General features: G+C 44.5%; 1 protein-coding gene across 1 annotated transcript in view; it reads right to left on the bottom strand.

Annotated features, from left to right (window-relative positions):
• Nucleotides 1–746: 746 nt before the first annotated feature.
• The window catches only part of tbc1d10ab (TBC1 domain family, member 10Ab), a 43,496-nt gene continuing 23,279 nt past the window's right edge, over nucleotides 747–20,963 (bottom strand). The window contains exons 3-9 of the mRNA XM_006640461.3: nucleotides 14,160–14,267; nucleotides 13,317–13,423; nucleotides 12,672–12,786; nucleotides 12,214–12,279; nucleotides 9,140–9,329; nucleotides 8,296–8,450; nucleotides 747–7,362 (exon numbers count right to left, since the gene is read on the bottom strand). Coding sequence (XP_006640524.1) covers nucleotides 6,946–7,362; nucleotides 8,296–8,450; nucleotides 9,140–9,329; nucleotides 12,214–12,279; nucleotides 12,672–12,786; nucleotides 13,317–13,423; nucleotides 14,160–14,267 — 1,158 coding nt within the window. The 3' untranslated portion in view covers nucleotides 747–6,945. The remainder of the gene's footprint in view (nucleotides 7,363–8,295; nucleotides 8,451–9,139; nucleotides 9,330–12,213; nucleotides 12,280–12,671; nucleotides 12,787–13,316; nucleotides 13,424–14,159; nucleotides 14,268–20,963) is intronic.

The raw sequence follows: 20,963 nt of genomic DNA, 5'->3' as shown, positions 1-20,963 counted from the left end.
TTTACTAATTACATTACTTCTGTCCTGGAGTCCTTGCAATGCTTTCCAATCAGGTTTTGTGTCGACTTCAAAATCCTCACACTCACCTATAAGGCTGTACACACTTTGTCAACTCAGTACCTATCTGACTTACTGTATCTTCCTACTCCCAACATCACAACCTTCATTCGTCTGACTGATCTCCTGTTCATCCCACAAGCCCGTCTACATATTATGTGTTACAGGGCCTTCTCTTATGACACCTCAAAGCTCTGGAATTCCATCCCTAAGGGTCTCGCAGAGTCATCTATATTGAGCACTTTCAAATCCAGAGAGAAAACCTTCTTAAGAACTTTCACTCAATCGGATCTGTGTTTGCCTCTTGAATCTTCTCCTGTGTTCTAAACCTTGTTTTCTATTAATGCTGATTTAGTACCTCTTCTCTTCGATAAACATTTTTCTGTTACTGTAAAGTGCTTTGAGAAGTTATAAAGACAACATAAAAGTATTAATAATCATTATTCTAAGTATTATTAACCCTCTAATGTGGGCATGATTTTAGCTCTTTAATAATGCCGGCAGCCTTTGCAGCTAAAACCATCTATTTCTACTCTGCAGTCCAGCTGGCTTTTCTTGTATCTGCAAGATAAATTGGGTGGATTTAAAAAGAATTAAGACTCATCATAGGAGAGCATAGGCAGAAGCAGTTTTTAAACGGCAACAGATGTTTGTTTCTATTCCAACCAAAAAAGAAAAATACAAAAGGCTGAGGACTGTATCAAATTTATTCCTTGTAAATGCATTTTTTGTGTACAGAAACAGCATTAAATACAAGAAATCTAATTTCTGATAAACAAAAATCACATTGCTATACATTCTCTCAAATATAGGCAGCAGACAAGAAAAAAGTGTTTGGGTTCTGGAGATGTCTGAAGGATTATACTAACAGGGAAACTCAGGTCAACTTATTAACAAGAAGGTGGATCCTCCTGAGCCATGAGACTGTCTTTCATGTCCCTGGATGGGAGGGAGTCCACTGGCAAACCAAGCGGTACAAAGATCTCTCACCTAGTTCTTTTTGAGTCAAGAATCAGTGTGATTTTTTCCCATTTTCTCTGAAGGAGCTCCCTAAAAAATAACTTGCATTCTGTAACTGGTAAAAAAAACAACTGTAAAGTCAGAAAGTGCAGTAAATATAATGTCAAGCTAAGAGGACTGGGCAACCAGGTTAATACAAACAACAAACCTGCAAAGAGCGGCTGTCAATTTTAAACTTCTTTCCAGGTCAAAACATGAAAACACAGCTAAACATGGTGTAATCTCCCATTGGGAGGGTGGGAATACTAATTTTGGTCATGTCTATCAATTAACAAGATGAAAGGTTTGTAGAAACCCTTTCAGAAGTCCCACCTGAGAGCAACTGTGCGTTGTAATGTAGCAAAATTCTTTCTTTAAAAACATTAAAATAAGAAGTGGGACACAGATCTGGTACTTGACGACCATAAAACTGGCAAGGGGTTTCTTCAAGAGAATCACAAGCTTTGGTTTTGGCACAAACAGGATGATCGTTCACAGTACACTGGAGATCAGGATCATCCTGAGCCCTATGCACTGGATCATTCCGATCAGATGTTGAAGATGCCGTCATGATGTACAAAATGCAAGGTGGACTAAGGGATAAGCTTGGACCATCTGGATTAAAGAGTTTAGCCTAAATTATCCAGCCAGACAGTTTTGAATCCTCACCCTAACGTACTGTCATTTCTTAACATCTCCACAGGTCTTTGGCACATCTGACAGAATCCCACAGTGTAAGAACAGAACCCATTCTGTAGCGGACACAGACCTTGATTATCTAAAACATGCCGGAACAAGAACACATCTGTTTTGTCTTTCACTGGCAGAAGATCACCTGCACCTTCATTAGTAGGGACGAGTTTTAGTTGCAGTGCTTTTCAACTTCAAACCCAGTAAAGCACTATAAATCCATGGTTTAGCTTCTTAAATTTTCTCCCAATTATTAGGATTTTTTGGTTACTAGTATTACACAACAATGCCTCGATGCCTTTTGATCTTGGCTCACAGAACATGTTTCAAACATTCTTATTTTACATTTACATTAAAATGCAAAGGTGAAGTTAATGTACCAATCTGCCAGTTACACTATTCAATCTTTTATAACACTTGACTGCATTGTTTTTTTGTATGATAATTTAGTCAAACATCATCTGATCAAACAGCAGGCAACTGAGAATCTTATTCTGATATATGAACTGCTGGCTGTATAAATTTAGTTAATAGAATTATTTTAGTCACACACTGGCCATGTTCGAATCTGTGACCCACAGCTTCGCATGCATTGTTAGTATTTAATTTCATAGTGTCGATTAATCAATACATTAATGTTCCTGAAAAATTAACAATTAACATTTCTCCAGCCTTAAATTAGTTTGGGGAAAAAAAATCGGAAAGATCTGTAGGTCCCATGGAAACAGGGCTGGCGAAACACTGGTTTAGCGATGCTGCCCTGAAGGGAGACAGCACAGAAGAAAACAGCATGGAAAAGGGCTCTCACCCAGCTAGAGGTAACTGGTCTGTCTCCGTGAGCCAAACCAAATAACTGGAATAAGCAAAACTTAAACAAAGGTGCAAAAGCCAAGACATTTTTCAGTTTCCCTGATGGTCCCCAGCTTGAACATACATTGATCTCAATACACGAACGTAAAACAACAGAACTCAGTCTTTCATGGAATGTGAATCCGGTATTTGCGTCCCTAATGCTTAGCCAGGGCTAGAATTCAGCACTTGACAATAAGGATCTATAACAACACGAATCTACAATCCACCCCTTGTATCGGGTTTAAAGATGGACAGCCAGCAAAACGAATTAAAGACACAGGAGTGCCATATAAATTGTTTCTGTCGTCTTTGGTCACTTTTTTCGAATGGAAAACTGGAAAACAATGACGTCCAGCCTAAAGGCTGAGGTGAAAATGAGGTTAGAAAAGCCCTGAAGTGTAACATACAAAGACAGCAATTAAAAGAAACTTTCTTCTCACAATAACCAGAAACTTTGCATAACAGCACTGAAGACCATGAGTTTCCCTGAAATAAAAAAAACTCATACATTCCTCACAATTAATAAAAATGCTATCAACATAGAAAAGATTTATTTTTGATATATCATTTTAGTGTCATTATGCTCCAAGATTAAAAAAAATATTTGCATATTATTATATAAGGTTATATTACAAGAGTGGAAGGTTTTACAGACTTGGAAATTGTCTTATGAAACAAAAAAATAAAACATACTGATCCCAGGTATAGGCTGTGTTTTGTTTTGGAATGCCTGCCAAACAAGCAGACGTTAGACCCCTTAAAATCTCTACTAGCGCCTACAATTCGTGACAGAAGAGAAGTGGATGAACTTGAACAGCTTCTAATCCAACACCTGTCCATGTACAGCTGAAGTGGTCCAACGAGTACAAGAGACTTGAAAAAGAAAACTTATCACTCAGTTTTGTGACTTCCTGTGGCCACCAAAAATGTCTTTCATTGTGCTGAGGGCTGACTTATAAAAGGACTGAATGTACCCCTGCTGAAAAAACAAAACAGTCTCTTCAGGTAATATCCATACCTTTGCCTAACATTGGGTTCAATGGATCTGGCCAGTGGCAGAGTGCAATATCACTTCTTCCATATGAACATCAGAAAAATAGCACTGCTTACCACTGTAATTTTCCTTTAACTCTGGGTCAATACTGTGACGCAGCAGCTGTTAGAGGGGACAAACCCACTGTCGACCTGACAGACAAATCAACAATTGGTCAATCCTGTTAGTAAGACCTGGACCAATGTCAGTGTGTCTAAGCACTACAGCAAAGTTCACAAGCCTCATTGACGCAATCTACCCATCACATTAAAGACATTAAAGTGAAATGTATAAGGAAACTGTGCCTGTAGTCACAACCACATAGATCTGGTTACGTCACATTGGCCTCTGAAGCCCGATAATTATCCACACCAGTTTCCCAGTCTAGGATTGTATTTAGATTTGATTATCTTCATCCAGGAGACACATGCATGTTCAATGCACTTTGTACTGTTGTTCTCATGCAAATCCCATAAATAGCAAATGTTTTCCTAGAAGCAGAAGGACCTTGGGTCTCTCCTGCACTTCTCAGAGAACAAGAATTGCATAAACGAAAGGTTAAGTACAGTTAAAAGAAAAATCCTGACTAGGATTAGCCCTTGAATGGTCACACATCAGTGTTCTGTGAAACACGCCTGAAATAACACTGATGATCTAGGATATAATTCAAATGAAAAAGCCACCTTTTGTGTTGACATTCTGATGTCATGAATCTCACTACGGCAACTTCGTTCCTCCAAGGCTGGAAAAGATACATGGACAGATAACTGCTTTACCTTTTCCCTAGTTAAAGATGCTAGAAATCAAACTTGCAGTTTCGCAGATTACCAGCCATCGACCAAACATTACTCCAGGGAGCAGGATTCACTCCACATTCATTCCAGCTGATCAACTAACCTCACAAACGCCCTCCACCGTGAAATGCAAAACCTGCTTAAGACCTCGATGAATTTCACCAAAGGGATACAACAGATGAAGACAAGAATTCCGAACTCCAGGAACTCCTACTGCTCGGGCATTTGAGAGCATTGGGCTTCTCGGAATGGCACTGAACCAGGCAGAAACCTCGCCTCACCAGACATGCAAAATATCTTTCGGCTACACTTCATCTGGGACACCTTTTCTAAATGTGTGGGGGGTGGGGGGGAACTTTGTCACAAAAGCAAAATATCTAAATCTGAAGAGGGACTTGACAGGCATTTCTGTGCACCTCACCTATAAACACTGTGAATAAATCAATATTTGTGAATAAAGCCCCTTTATGTGTTAAAACCCCAACTTCCATTCATCCATTTTCTAATAGCTTTATCCAATACAGGGTCGTTGTACTGGATAAACCCAAACGATTCCACTCAGTGCTGCCGACTAGATCTTTGCCGTTACTGTCTGTTTTTGCTGGTATTGCAGTCAATGTTTAAGACTGATGAAAAGTGCATGAAGTTTGGTCACGTGAGCTTCAGAGCTCTGTGCAAACATTAGATTCACCTGTTTCAAAATGACAGGCTTAAAGTGGAAAAGGTGCATATCTCGTGCAGCTGATCTACATTTTGCACTCACCTCTGGAAAGCAGTATGTTGTCTGCCCTGAAGAGAACAGGCTTTAAGTAATCAGTCCTATGTGTGTTTATCTTAAGCAATATTCACTGCTGCTTTTTAGGACCTTGGTGCACAAGGCATTTTTAGAAGCGAATGTTCAATTAAGAATTGCAAGATCGACGCCAAAAATCCAGTCCTAAAAAGCGATACAGAAATCACCTGCTTCAATTTTTTTTTCCTGCTCCTTGTGGGATTTGCTTGCTGCTTCATAATTTCAGAGAGGATCCACTTCAACAGCCCCACTTCCCATTTCCAGGAGGTTCAGACATGTTTGAGCTATCAATGCGGTTACTGGAATGTGCCCTCTAGGGTTGTTCTTCTATAACAGAAGGCTGCCCCCTCTAGCGTTCGCCACAAAAACCTGCCTTTGCCACCAAGCCTCCCTGCTCCCCTGTACACTACAGAGGAAATTCCCCCAATAAGCTACAGAACCAGATTTATCAATGACCACTGGGCTGCACTGGCAAATATTCAGATGAACATTTTAGAAAAACCCTTCCCGTCTTGGTATCTTACGCAAAAAGAGCTGCAATGTAAACAGGACTCATCCTCTACTTGCTTTCACGTCTCTTGCAGGTACTCTGTTCTCACGCCACCACTGAGTATCTTAATGCTTTTAAAAGAGGAGAGATTTCTATACAGTGCAGCAGCAGTATCAGAGTCTTCCAGAAGCACAGAAATGGAGGTAGAGGAGTAATTACTTAGCTTCTGCTTCAAATGTCATAAAAACCGAAGAGTTTGGGAGAGCTTAAAGGATTAAGTGCCATATTAGGAAAACAAAATGAACGTTTTAGCTGTTATGTTTTAGAATGATTAGCTCTGGGGGGCTGTATTTCGTCATTAAAACCCATGCTGAGTGAGAGGTTACTGTTCTGCAGTGTAGGTGGAGCACGTGACGGCCCTTCTGATTGGCTTCTGCTGTACATCTGCATGGGGTTTTCGGGGTTTCCCCATGCTTAACCATCATCCTTTAACATACTTTTATTTTCTCAATGCTTTAACTTATTTCCCAGGGGCTTTGCTACACTCTACAGTGGCGTTTCCATGGCAGACCACAGCAAAGCTTTAGAAGGGTTATAAGAGGGTAAACCTCTCGCTCACTCGCCCTGCTGCAGAGCTCACAGCCCGCACCACATCCGGGATCGACACGCCATGAACTAACTTTTGCACTCGGCAGGTCTCGACCTAAAACAGCCCCAGTTTCTCAAGTCCAACTGGGTCAGAGCAGCAAACAGGAACAGGCATGCCACGTCCCTCAGAACATTTGCAAGGGTTATAGCGCACTGATCCGTTTGTGTCTGCGTTCAATTCGCATTCTGTTACCCAACCCGAACTTTAGGAGATAAGGCTTGCTTATTAATGTCCTCCCCTTCCGTCAGAAGCAAATCCGAGCAGCACCTACTACAGCAGAAAATGTCCGAAAACCCCTTTCAGACCTTGGCAATTCCTGAAGTTACCTAAACTGCGTAACAGCTGGGGACATGTTTGCAGCTCAGGACTAAGAGAGAGAGAGTCTAGGTGGAATGGGTCATGTAAGACAAAATCTTAGGGAAAAGCAGGGAGGGAGGAGGGAAAAGGGAAAATCTCCCATGTGCAATAAGGGCCAGTCGGTGTATCCTGCACCTAGCTCCTAACTCTGGGGATGATCCTCACAGTGATGGCCAATAGCCCTTGGGTCATTTCCAAGAAAAGGTCCTCTTGCCTGTGTTGGGAGTGCTGCTACAGGTACGTGTCCAGCTCAGTGCTGCTCAGGCTCTGATTGTCCTGCTGGGAGGACTCTGGCTCTGGCTGCAGGGGTGCGTCTGCCGGGAGTGATGGGGGGACACTTGGAATGGGGTAGGGGTTGGCGACCTCCTTCTTGGAGCCTGGGGCCTTCTTCAGGCTGCCCCTCCGGCCTTTGTCCTTCTTCTTCTCATCCTTGGCGGGTGGCGCATTGGGGGGGGGCGGCTCCACGACGATGGTGGGATTCTGCCGGAGGTCCTGGCGTGTGTGGGGCTCGGCAGTTATGATCGCCCGAGCCCCGTGCATTCTGGGAGGGGACTTGTAGTGCAGGTCGCCGTGCGTCTCCTTCCAGCGTTTCAGCTGCACGTGGTGCTCCTTCTCGATGTCGCGCTCCGACACGGGCAGCTCCAGGATCTGAGAGAGGTGCGGGGCAGGAAGGGACACTGTTAATGACAGGCATGACAGGGTCATCAGAAGGACCACGGTGCATTGTGGGGAAATTTCACCCAATCTTATTTCAGTAACTTAGACCAATGGACCTTTAAGACCTATGGTGAAAACAGCACCCAAGCACAAATGGAAACCTGGAGAGCTCACATGAGATAAAGTCCAGCCTCTGGCACATCAGTGGTGACAGAATGTTCTCTTGATCAGCTGGTTATATCTGTTCATTTCAATATTTTCTAAAGGCGTAACATTCAGTAGGTTAAAGCACCTAAAGCATTTTGAGTGGAGTGTCCAGAAAAGCGCTATATAAGTGTAAGCAATTATTATTATTATTGTTGTTTTTAAAATGATGCCAAAATATTTAATATTTAAAATTTGTCTGTCTTTATAAGAAATATCCATGCAGAGAGAGTTGACCTTTTTGATTACCTTGTTATCAAAATATTAGAGATTCTCATTGACTAACAATTTGACATTTTCTGTATAAACAAGGAAAAAAAGCAGATTGGTCTGATGCGGTGCCTGTCGCCAACAAGAGAGCCAGACCAGTGCCGGGGTATCCAATGCAAACCACACGTGATCTGACCTGATCCAGCTGAACATGGCTGAGCCAGTAGAGGGCAGCAAAGTCTTAGAAGAGGAAAACAAAACTGATGGATAATAAACAGTATCCTAGAAGTGAACATAACTTTTGAATTTACTCTGTGCACATCCAGCCTGAACTGTCTAAGTGAAATTCACAGTTTTTGAAAATGTTTTTCATGTACAGTATTTGTTCCAAGTTATTTTAAGAGGACATAAAGAATTGGGAATGCTGAGACCCCTGAGTGATAACGGCCGTACTGAAAGAACGCGTGTTCGGCCAGAACAGAGTGGTGCTGTATTGCGATTATACTGTACCTCTCGAATGAGGAAACCCTCCAGCATGTATTTGGGATCCACTGCTCTGAGCAGCTCCATGGTCTCATACTGGCCCTGACAAGCCTTCAGCTTCTCCTGAGTACCCAGCATGCACTTGAGGAGGACCAGGCCCACTCGGAATATGATCTTCACCCCTGCGTGTTGGAAGACATTGAAATACTGTTTATAGGCCTTCCCATTTTCATTGCCTTCTTGTCCAGTTTTCAAACATCTGAACGGATCTGCATGCTTTCTATGCATGCAGATCCTTCCTTCCTGCTTCCAATCTGAAATCATTAGATGAGCTCAGGTCGACACAAGGATTCCTGTATCAGCATGGGAGAAACAAGGAAAGTGAATGCTTTCTTTGAATGTGCTCAGTAGGTTTCGTGTTGTGTGTCACAGTGTTACATGGAAACCAACACTAACTGGAAGAGCAGTGCATCTCTTACTGATGATACAGCAGTCCCTGTAGAATTCCCAGGCCCAGCAAGCCCTGATGATGGGCTACAGTCACTAGTCTAATGATGCAACAAAGACTCAAACCCACAACTTCCAGACAACCGGACACAAAACATGCTCAGAGTCAGCGCCTTTAGTGTTCGATCTGCATGAGAACCCCACATGCTGAGTGATAATCTGTATTTTTCTGATCTCCTTAAATGTCTTAGCCTTCGTGTTCCCCTAGTTATTATCCTGACCTGTAGGACTCTCCAACTTCATTGCTTTCTCCAAATGTGCTACTGATGCGAAACCAGATGACTGAGGCTCATTCCCATAGCAGACCTGAAGAAACACTCAGTGCTGTGAATACCGGAGAGGTTCAGTCCAGGGCCCGACTCACCTTCGCAGAAGAACATGTCCCAGACGCGCAGGACAGACGCCCAGGGCAGGGTGCGAGAGAAGGCGCACATGAACCACTCGGTCATGTACAGGATGGGGTCGATCTTGTGCTTCTTCAGGTGTTTGTGAGCCGCTGGGGAGACGCGGCGCAGCAGAGCGAACAGGATCTCGCCATCCAGCTGGATCGCCTCCTGTTAACCCCAACAGGCACAGCTGTGACAGAGCACCGGCAACCTCACTCTCAGACACCGTAGAGCCTTCCAGTCCAGAGACCGGCCGAGGCTCTCGACACGAATTCATAACAGACTTCAACAGAACCTGCATTTTTAATATGGGCAGGAAGAGCATTCCAATGAGGAGGGGCTGCCGCTGAACAGGCATAGCCCCCTAATGTATAATGTTTCTACATGATGAAGAAACCTAGAGCCAGCTAGAAGACGTAAGAGAATGAGGACGTGAGGGGATAGTAACTCTTGTTGGTACACTGGAGACAGACCATGCCACGCCTGATTGGTCAAGTCTATCTTTCAAGAGACATGTACCTAGTGCACAGGATCAGTGCATATCACTCAGTGTACATACCCCAGCCTAACATTTCGCACCAGGATGAGATTCCAATGTGCCAAATTCTTGTTTTTCAACATTAAGAAAAATATTCAAGAGCTCAGCAGTAATAGGGACTTTCCAAACTTAACCGCCTTTTGGGAAAGACTTCAAATCAAATGAGATTTTTATGGACAGATATTTGCCAGCAGCATCTCCTGCTGTGAAGTACAGCAAAAACTCCAGATGTTTTGGGTGTAACTGTAGTTTGGGGCACTCGATTGAAAGGATGGCTGAAACTGCCCCCATACTAAGGACTGGTAAGTGTGAAACTCAGTCTAATGGAGCAGGAATCAAGATCTGCATTTCCATTTCCCTAGAAAACTAAATGACTGCCTGAGGTTACTGTACCTTAGTCAGGTGGGATTTCAGCACTGACAAAAATATAAGGTAGCTCACAGCTACGATCATGAAAGGCAGCCATTGAAAGAGGAACTGTCATTATATATTTAATACAGGAAAATTTCAAACAGTCTTTGTTAATGATTAGTAATGTATGAAAGAAGTCTTTGTGTTGCATTGCCATTTCTGTTGGATTCCTGAAGCCGACAGTCTTTTATCTGGTCATGCAAGAAGAAACACTGATGCTTTGCGGGCCCACAAGCTTTAACTTTGCCTTCCAGCGGTTTAAAACCTGGAGCACCTTGCTGACCTAGCTACAGGCTGCACTGGAGGTCAGATTCTCTGACTCGAGCCCACTGCTGCAATATGAGTGATTGGCACAGCCCACTTTTTACTACAGTTCCATTCATTCTGAACAGAAGAAAACCCACAAAGCAGGCTGTGCCCAAAACGCGTGTCGAACAAGACTGGCAAGGCTGGAATTCGGCTGCTCTCGGCGCCTCTAAGCAGTTACTTCAAGACTGAGAATCTTTCTGAAAGAGGCACTCTGCTGCCAGAGGTGAATTAAAACAATACAGTCCAGAGGCTGTGGCTTGGACTTCCTCTTCTGACTGAAATGGACAGTATTCAGGATTCCCAGGCTCTAGTGAGAGCAGTCAGTCACTTAGTGACTGCTGTGCCATCATCACTCTCCACTCTCTTATAAGGGAGCAAACAAAACTGAAACCGCTCTACTGCGTGTTACAGGACTTTTTTCTTATCCTTGGACAGAGTTGAACAGCTGGGGAGATGCTTTCATCTGTTAGAAAGGGCTTCCGGGGGGGACAGGCCACGCTCCGTGGAGTCCCTGGCCACAATCGAGGCTCAGTCGTCTGCATTTCTGCACAGCGCCGGCTCGCTCACCCCCCCGCACACTTGTGGCAATAGCTCCATTGTTGCTCCCTGGTGGGGGGGCTCAATTACACCAGCACGCTGGGAGTCAGTCGTTCCGTGTCTTCACCTCCAGCCGCTAACTGGAAAAGGCCAGTAATCCACAGACAGACTGGCCATTATTCAGAGCCACTCCAGCACATTAGTGTTCGTGTGTGGAGACACTGAGCATTTGGCTCACCCTGTCTCTTCTTACAGAAAGGCTGGTGGGCTGGATTTTTAAATTTATTGGCACCCTATTCTTTATTCATTCATGTATTACAGGAAATTCATTCATCTGAGGGGAGGGGGTTCCATATATTCAACATTATTAAAGCCTTGTTGACTGATGGCTTTAATCTAATCGGGATACCTGCTAACTCAACCAAGGATCTTTCCTCAGTTACACCACCCACAAGATCCACCCAGGTCACTCTAATGACAAATCTGAAGCTCCTGAAGGTAGACATCAATCTTAATTACATGAAAACACAAACTAGCGGTCAACAACCTTCTGATATCCCCCATTATTACATCTCTTATTCAACATGGTCATGCGTACAAATCACTTGTGCTTTCTGCTTGCCTTTTGTTCAGTGCAACTACGTCAGGACAGCAGATGTTGTTCCAACGTTCAGTACTTAGATGACATGTAAATTACTGTGGATCTAAGTGCTGAGTTTTGACCGACTGAAAAGTTACACTCAGAAAGAAATAAGGAATGTGAATGGTCTCTTTCAACATGCTCAATAGTTAATGCATGGTGTCAGGAGATTTATTTGGGAATCAATGGTGACTGGAAGAGCAATGTATCTGTTACCCATGATACTTTAGTCCCTCTGGTGCTTAGCAAATCCCAGGATTCAGATTCACTACAGGACAGGAAGACCTGGGCATCTCAAGCCCAGCCAGCCCTGATGATGCTCAGACGTGTGGACATCATGGGTTGGGAAGCTCCAGCCACAGTACAGGCATAAGCCCATGATTTCCAGATTGCTAAGAGTTGGCAACTTTAGCATTTGATCCACATTATAACCCTTCACGCTGCTGGATAGTGTTTGAAACTTAATAGTAAAGAGACTTGTGCATTAAACAAAAACATGCTAGAGATGAATACTCCACTCTGATCACTGTAGGTCCATTGTATAGAGTGTGAACTGGGCCCTTTTTGGTTTGTCCGATTAGCTGTGAAGTTCACATGAGACCAGGGTTCAAACTTACCAGCCCGGCACTGTAGTATCCAGGAAGGTACTTTTCACAGATCTGCACTAAGCCCCAGAATGCATCCTGTTAAATGAAACCAAAAAAAGAAAAGGAAAACAGTTGTATTTATAAAGTGTCTATAGCAGACAAAGGCTACTAATGCCTTCCGCAGTCCCACTCTGTAGATCAACCCAATGATATGCATATGATCTGCAGCCAGGTTGAAGAATTTTTGTTCAATAGACATTACATGCTCAATTGTGTATCGCTACAGAAAATTTGTGTGGCAGCTGACAAAACTCTCATTTTCTGGGAGTAATGAAGGCTTCATACCAAACAAAGCACACATCTAATTCCCTGGGTGACCTGCCCCACACATGCACACCGGATACAGAACACCCCTTTGCTCTTGACAGAGAGCCAAGCTGTGCGAAGGTCACGAGCGAACGATGCCGTCAGGGAAGCACGGCGCTCACCTCGGCCGGCATGTGCATGAGGAGGACCGCAGCGATGGGCGCCTGGGCCTGGCAGTACCCCTCCTCGGGCCGGTACAGGGTGTAGGCCTTCAGCACGCGGAACAGGTCCTGCTGCCTGCACACACACACACATCAACACAGCGCTCACAACTGCACCATACCAGTAACACCCACCCGCCACTGCAATGGAAGTCTAAACCTGGAAAATCCCCCTGGCCTGATAGAGCCTTGCGCTCCAAGGAGGACCACCAACACAAGGCCCCCCAGAACAAAGCTCAGACCTAACCTTGTATCTGAAATAAAGCTGCTCACTAATTTACAAAGTGTCAAATTCTCAAACCCTAGCTCTGTCAATCATTTCCCTTCTAAGTCTACGGAACAACCCATAAGTCATTACAGAGTACATTTCTAATGGATTTTAGATATTACATGCCAATGCTGTGTTTTTCTGCAAATGAATTGTCAGACAAATTATATAAATGACACTTGTGTGAAACTCCCCTCACTTGGCTCTAATCTACCTGAGACACTTGACAAGGGCAACAGAGTACTGGAGGGTACGGACTCTCACGAGACTCCAGGGCTAACAATGGTTTCGGCGCTCCTAGCACAGTTAGTTGAGCAGTAGCCCTCAGTGACACTCACCCATGACCCCCTCGTGCCACAAACATCTCGTGGAAGGGGAACTGCCTGTGCAGGTCCTTCTCGATCACATCCAGCCATTTGGGGTCTCCTGGCTGGCTGTCCAATTCCTGCAAGCAAGTGCACACCCCATGTTCATCCCAGTGCACCACACTGCCCCCTACTGGTACATCATATTTCTCCTTTCTGTGTCTATTACCTTTAAATAGCCACGAGGATCGGTTTGCTGTTGTTCCTCCTACATACAACTTATCTTGATAACTGTGGCATGAGGTGGTGGTACAAGAGTCAGGACCACTGTCCTCACACAAGCTGATAGTTCCCCTGGAACCAGCTGCAGTACTATGCCATCCTGTAAACACCTCTAGAAACCCTCCCATGATATTTTCTCATTTATTTTTTAAATAAGGGACCCCCCGTGAGGTCTCATTCTCAGCGCAGCCCTGTGACAACAGAGCACCCTCAGTGAAGCCACAGCGCTGGGCAGGACCTGCAGGAGGACACCTGGCCAGGCAGCACGGGGACATGCGATGCAGGCTCCGCCAGGAAGTCGCCCAGTGGATTCATGGGCTCATGGGAGGTGTAGTTCCCATTAGCTAAGACGGCACCTGTAAGCTCCAGGTGGCACTGATAGTATCACAGCCAGTTTCTGTACCTGAGTCCCCATGACTGATGTTGGGCAGGTCAGGTAAACTAGTAGCTACAGCCTCTATGGGGAAGCATTAAGACTCAGTTACATAAAGGTGATAACCAAACGAACAAAAGGCTTAAAAGAGACGTCTACAACAGAAGCAGGCTCTCCACAAGGCCCCGAGGGAGACGAGAGAGGTGCTGCCGTCGTCTGACCTGGAACTTCCTCTGGTTCTGCTCCTTCTTCACCTTCCCGCCGGACAGGTAGAGCCAAGCCCGGCCTCGCAGGGAGGGAGGGATGCCCTTCTGGCAGCGGAGCTTCACCTGCAACACACAGAAACGGGGGGGCTCAAGACCGCAACGAGCTGCATTACAGGCTAGACGGAGGCCTGGGGGAGAGCATCCCAACCCCAACTAGCGAAGAAATCTAGAGAGAAACAACAATTCTGAAGAACTGTATCTTACCGTCAGATCTGCACCCAGGAGTATTTATCATCTGGACACAGGGAAGCTTTGCATGTTGTATTTTAAACAAAGACACAGTAAGTTGCAGTTGTTATGGTTTTGTCAAATGAAAACATTCAGGCTGTTAGTCAAGACTAGAACACACCCAGAGCCTTTGGAAGTACCAAAAAAAAAAAAGGTGTTGTTGCCCTCCTGGGGGAAGTGATATCATTCTTTTATGGAACACAATCCGGTTTCTCCAGCAACACGAAAGATTAAGCTGTGCTTTCTACGCTCTAGTCCTCAGCCAAAATGTTTCCATCGCCCAGATCTGGGATGGACTTCGCAAAAAGGAAAAGATGGGAAGTGGAATCCTGCCATATATTTTATTCCAGCTACCCCTCACTTTCATGAGCAGCACTGAATATCACCAGTGGGACCGGTGTGCTGAAAAGGCAATTGGAGCAAAGCTGATGACTTCCATGTGCACTGCAGCAAAGCTAGTCTCAGAAAGGAGGATGGACTGATAGGACTGAAGAACTAGTTCGCAATATTAAATATGAAGACATCCCTGTGAATCCCCAAGAGTCTAACTTTGCTTCATTTCAACATCGTCCTTTAAAAGGAAGTGTTGCTGTCAAAGATTGTCACTGCAAGCAAACCTTTTATAAGCTGCTAACTCCAGTTATTCTTTTTCAAGACTTCATTTATTTGATTAATTCCTTGGTGGGGGTGGCCTGTTTTACTGGACGTGTGGCACACAGACACTCGCTGTGCTGCAGTCAGTCAGGCTGATGCCTGTGCTCTGCCGATTCAAACACGGTTCAGTTGTGTTAAAAAAACAGAAGATAATACTTTGCCAGATACATAACATACTGCAAACTAACAGCCTGGACAGTAACCGTGCCTGAATTCAAGCCAGATGAAGGCTTGGTGAGGAAACCAAACTCATTTTGAGCAAAGACTGCATGACTGAGGTCTTCAAAACCATAAGGCGGATTTGTGCCAAAGTTTTGGCCAAGTCTGGGCTCAGCACCCTGAACAAAAGACACTTCATTCCATAAATAATGATTAGAGCTCAAGTACACTGACATCCAATTCTAAAAGTCTGATCATATGAAGAAACGACTATACGAGGACAGATCGAAGACAAGTGAGCTAAAAAAGGTAACATGCTCATTTCTTCTCAATTATACAAAGTCTATATATTTCTTGCATTCTCATGAATGGCTTCCTGACACTCTATTGGTCTGAGCTTTGCAGTCCATCTGCGTTTTTGAAAGTAGCTTCAATTTTTTGGTCGAGTGGCTAACAATACAGTCAATTGTATATATAATACATGACATTGTGGACTACCTAAAAAAAAACTGCAAAAAAAGATATAATTACAGAACAATTCCAAATAACATTCCCATATTAATTCTCAGCACTTAGGGCTTCCAGACACAGAAGCGACAAGCCCTTGGACAAAGAGACTACAGAAATTACCAAGTGGTATTTGGTTTGTACATGGGATCTGTCAGCTATGACACCAGAACCAGCTTTTCGAGAAGAGGGAAGAAACAAGGCATTCAACCTTCCGCTGAGGAACTGAGATACCACAGTATGACACAAACCCAGGGGTGCCCCCTTACAATACAAAGCCTTGTTCATTAAAGTGCATTGTCAATTTTATTTCCAAAACAATCTTGTAAAGTTACAAAAGCAGCACTTTGTTAATCTGGCGGCATCAGAAATTCTTTGGACAACCATTCCAGTTGTAGGTGATATTTCTTCGATTAATGTTTAACATTTCCATTGCTGGAAACAAAAAGCAAAAACATTTAGTGACTCTGCGTCCTAATGCAACCCTGCAGCGCTCATTACAGAGTGCGGTAATGCAAGTTGAAATGTCAAACACACAAAAAAAGTAAGGAGTTGACCCTATACTTCACATTTTTTATAACTTTATAAAAGAGCGTTGCCACCCTTTGGTCTTCACCGGCTTAAATGTACACAAGGATCTGAGAACAAAGCAAGGGAACGGTTTAAGTGAGACTCGGCCTGCTCCTCAGCCAGACAGCAGGCAGGCTGGAAGCAGAGAGAGCCACAGCACTGCCTTCTCTTCTGTCAAATGGGTGGGGGGGCCCGTCGCTAAGGAAACGGTGGAAAAAAACCCAGGAAAGGAAAGGGCACGTGGCCCTGCTGACTTGAGAGATGGGCCTCAATGCAAGCCCGGTCTCCGAGAGAGCAGCAGGAGACTCCCTGCCTGGCGTGGGTCTCTGGGGCCTTGGGCCTCCCCGGGGACGCCATCACAGATCGAAAGCACGAAGCCACAGCTCTCTTGGCTCAACACGGTCACACTCCGACCGCGGCTACACGAGGAGAACAGCAAAATAAATTCTGGCCAACCGAACTCCATCAGGTACACAATACTAAAGGGACCGAATGTTGTTCGCACCTGGAGGGTATTTTTATGCATTTCCCCAAAGTATCCAGAAGGCCCCAACAAAGCAAGTGACCATACGTGTTGTGAATACAACTTGATGGCACGGTCACATTCACGCATAACGAGCTGCAGTGCTACACCAGGAAGAACAACCTGGATTATTTACACCATCGTTCTATCAGCAAATAAATTAATTCCATGAACCGGGAATGAACAGGAGCTTGAAGCAAACCATGCGCAATGAGAAAAGGGGTTTGCACACTCCCTCACCCTTAGCTGAAGAATGAGCACAGGTTCTTCTCATTTCTCAGCACTATGACCAGTCTCCTCAGTCGAAGATGGGGATGGGTAATTGAGTGCAGATCTGGAGTTAATCTTTTTCTTGACTAGAGCAGACGGCAGGAAAGCACAGCGAGGTCTCCCCCACAGGGCCTGCTGCATGCTTAGAAATCCAAACACTTCTTGGCACAGTTTGCTTGTTGGCTTATGACTCAGTAATTCACATTGTGTGGATGACAACAGAGGAATGCAGGCTTGCGAGCTATAACAATGGGGTCTTCCTTATGTTTACTGGCTGTGTGTGCTCTCTTTGGGCATTTTTACCCTGGGCTTTCCAAAGCACAAAAGAAAGGCGTGTTTCTTTTACTGTTCCAACAGAACTTTCACTTGCTACACCACAGCCTAGTAATTGAGAAACACTCCCCGCGTGGAAGGAAATTTGTTTTTATGCGAGTGGATTATTGTTCAAACACACAAGTGAGTTATGCATCAGAGAACTGACTCAGGCTGGGGGTCTCCTTTAGAGCTTCTCTTCACCCTACAATGTCAAAAGTGTACTACAAGTGCAATTCCTCTAGCTGTGACATAACTTTGCAAATTAAAAGGCTTTTATACATTTGTAAATGAAGTTAGACTGATAAAGCAAGCACTCTGCATTCACACGGCTTGGCTTCAGCTCTTCCACAAAGCTGAAGATAAAGCACTAGGATTCGACAGAGTATGATCTCAAAGGAATGAACTACTCGGACAGGCTAAAAACTCAACATTTTCAGTTCTGAGCAGAGAGGTCGATGACTGTACCTGACGGGCTGGATGAGATCCTACTATTAGTGATCAACAATTAAATGAGTCAGAAGTCCCGAATTACCTCCTCTCATCTCAACACAGTTTGCATGTGACAACAACATGGTGTGTCTATATTGCATCTACTGGAGCTGTTCTGAACTGGCTCTGTAATTCTGCCTCCTCTTTCTTCAACTGTGTATTGTCCAAATGTAACAGGGCTGTTCTCTCTCGTATCAGACATTCAATCCTCACTTTTGTCTTTGTGGAGTCTCTTTGCTTTTAACATGGCTAATGAAGTGAAAAGAAAAAAGTACTCCAGACGCTCTGAAAAAGCACTGCAATTGCTGAATTAGTTAAATGGGGGTGCGGAGTTAGGGGAGCAGGACTGATCTTGTGAAAATTAAAAGTGTCTTCCCTTTTCGCACACACCCCCAAAAAATAAATCAATAACAGCACATCAACAGCTCATTACAGAGTACGGTAATGCATGCTGAAATGTCAAAACACACACAAAAAAAGGAATGGGATGACCCTATACTTCAACTTTTTTTGTAACTTTATAAAAGAGTATTGCCACCCTTTGGTCTTCATCGGTTCAAATGTACACAAGGATTTGACACATTAAAGCAAGCTTTTTGGAAATGGTGTTTGTATGTTCTCTCCATTTTCACATGGGTTTCCTCCCATAGTCCTAAGACACACAGGTGGGTTCCTGGTCCTGGTGCGAGCGTGTGTCTGTCTGTGTGTGTCCTGCGATGGACTGTGATTCCTATGCAGGGTGTGTCCTGCCTTGTCCAGCTCCCCCACGATCATGAATTGGATAAATTGGTTAGAAAATGGACAGATGGAGACTAAAATGGAATTTAGCTTCTCCAAATGTCAGCTCTAATCAGTGCTACACCCCTCTCCGCCAAGCAAGGATTCAAGCTGCTCTTTTGTTCGGGACGCCGACGGTCAATTCAGGGAGAAAATCCAGGCGGATGGAGCTGGGAACGCCAGGAACAGCCCACTGCAACCGAGGCTCTATGGAAAAAGTGCTGAGGCCAAGTGTTTGGAGAGAGCCAGAGCACACACGCCGCCCGATTTCCTGTCCCTGGTTTCCTTGGATGCCTCCCCTCGGTCAGGCTGCTGTCCACAGACACTGAAGTGACTCGAGCTGACGCGGCTCGTTTGCGCTGCACAGCGAGCCAGGAAGGAAGGCCAATTACAGCCAGGCTTGGTGCAACGAGGCACATCAGATCCCTGTCTCCCGCTCCCTCCATGGGGAATCCGAAACAGCCCGGGAGAGCTTAACTACAGCCTGATCTAGAACAGCCCTAGACACTTCGCCCTTCAGCACGGACGCCGAGGTAGAGCAGGGCAGTTTCAAAGCAAGCGGGGCTCTTTTTAGCACTTCAGCAAGGTGCCTAAAGACAAATCATTCCATCCCCTGCACGGCCCTGTGGCTCAGGATCTGCACCTGTGGCTGGAGGGCTGCCGGCTCAAATCCCGCTGCTGGCAGAGGAATCCTTCTCCGTTGGGCCCCCGAGCAAGGCCCTTAACCCCACCTGCTCCAGGGGTGCCGTCTAAATGGCTGACCCCTGCACTCTGACCCCCAGCTTCTCTCTCTCTCTCTCTCTGTCTGTGTGTGTCTCATGGAGAGCAAGCTGGGGTATGTGAAAAGACAAATTCCAAATGCAAGAAATTGTATATGCCCAATAAAGTGATCTTTAGTCATTCAACAGAACTGGAGGAAGAAATTTGACCTGAAGGGTCGATACACCAAAACCTATCACATGTTTCTCCAAATACAAGTTTTATTGTTTGTGCCTAAACTTTTCCAGGAAATTTACAAAATTTTCCAAAGGTTTCCAGCTCCAAGTGTCTCGCTTCTTTCACACTCCAGTAAAATCCTCTCGATATCCCAGAGTTCCATAATCAAGTTCTTACAGGATTTCTCTTTGCTTTACTTGCAGTCTGCAATGCGAGTCTAATAAGGGACAGTAGCTTCCAATTCATCTCTTGCAATTACACTGAAGTTTTCATCTGGACGGACCTCAAAGGTTCTTTATATAGAAGAGAAATCCAACTTCATTCAGCTTTCTGGGTGATGGGTTTGCTATTGCGAACCAGCAACCTCAGTAGACAGACGATTAGGAGGAGACGGAGAAACTGCTTAGGAAAAAGGTAACAAGGCCAGAGTGAATGTAGCCAGGAAAACATGATTCATACCCCCATTCATACTAACAGCGCCATGTGATCCAAAGAATGGAGTTTTAGTTACTTCTAGCAAAAGATTCTTGAAAGAACAACTTTAAAAAAAGCCTGTGTATGTCTGGTCCTTTCTTTTTCTTACCTTTACACATTTCAAAATGAAGTTTTTCAAAGCATATATACAGAGCAATGGGAGCCTGTAACTTTTACGTTAAGCACGCAAACAGCGAGAAGGAATTATAGAAAAGCGCATTTTCATCATCTTCAGAGAAAGACAGACCGCACTGATATATACAAACTGGAGGCTTCTCTACATAGGACAAAAGTAGCAGTAAATCCTGACTGACACACAGTGATCCGTTACAGAAATGGGAGAAGTCAAACCCTATTAATGTTTCCCATCAAAGACCAATTAAAGTTCATGTTTCTGTTTCCTATAGCGTTTTTGTGATCTGGAATTTTACTTGAGACTCTAGTTTAGTCTTGTTAGTAAGGCTGTTCCCAATGTGTCACTGTTCTGTGGGAACTGGCATTTGTTACACAAAAGATTTACTAAGCACACCAGGTTCCAAGCATGCCCAAACTTGGTCAGGCCTTAGCTGTGTAAATGAGAAGCTGTGCAGAGGTGATGTCAGCTTCTAATATAGACTTTGGTTAAAGTTTTCTAATAAGTGAATATGTTGAAATGCCACCCACTCAGTCAGCAAGAGAACCATTGTTTGTGGGCGGGGGAAAAAATAAAAAGAGATGTGTTGCCTATACTTGTTCCCATCCAGAACGCAGGGGGAAATAAGTGTCCACAATGCACTGAAATGGGTTTCGCAGAAGAACACCTCGTAGGTCATCATGCACCTTTCAAAAACAACATGTCAGATGAAGACAGACCACAA

This window comes from Lepisosteus oculatus, chromosome 22, assembly GCF_040954835.1.
Source record: "Lepisosteus oculatus isolate fLepOcu1 chromosome 22, fLepOcu1.hap2, whole genome shotgun sequence".
In the NCBI taxonomy this organism is placed as follows: Eukaryota; Metazoa; Chordata; class Actinopteri; order Semionotiformes; family Lepisosteidae; genus Lepisosteus; species Lepisosteus oculatus.
Note: the sequence above shows the minus strand (reverse complement) of the source record. Positions and strands in the feature narration are given on the sequence as shown.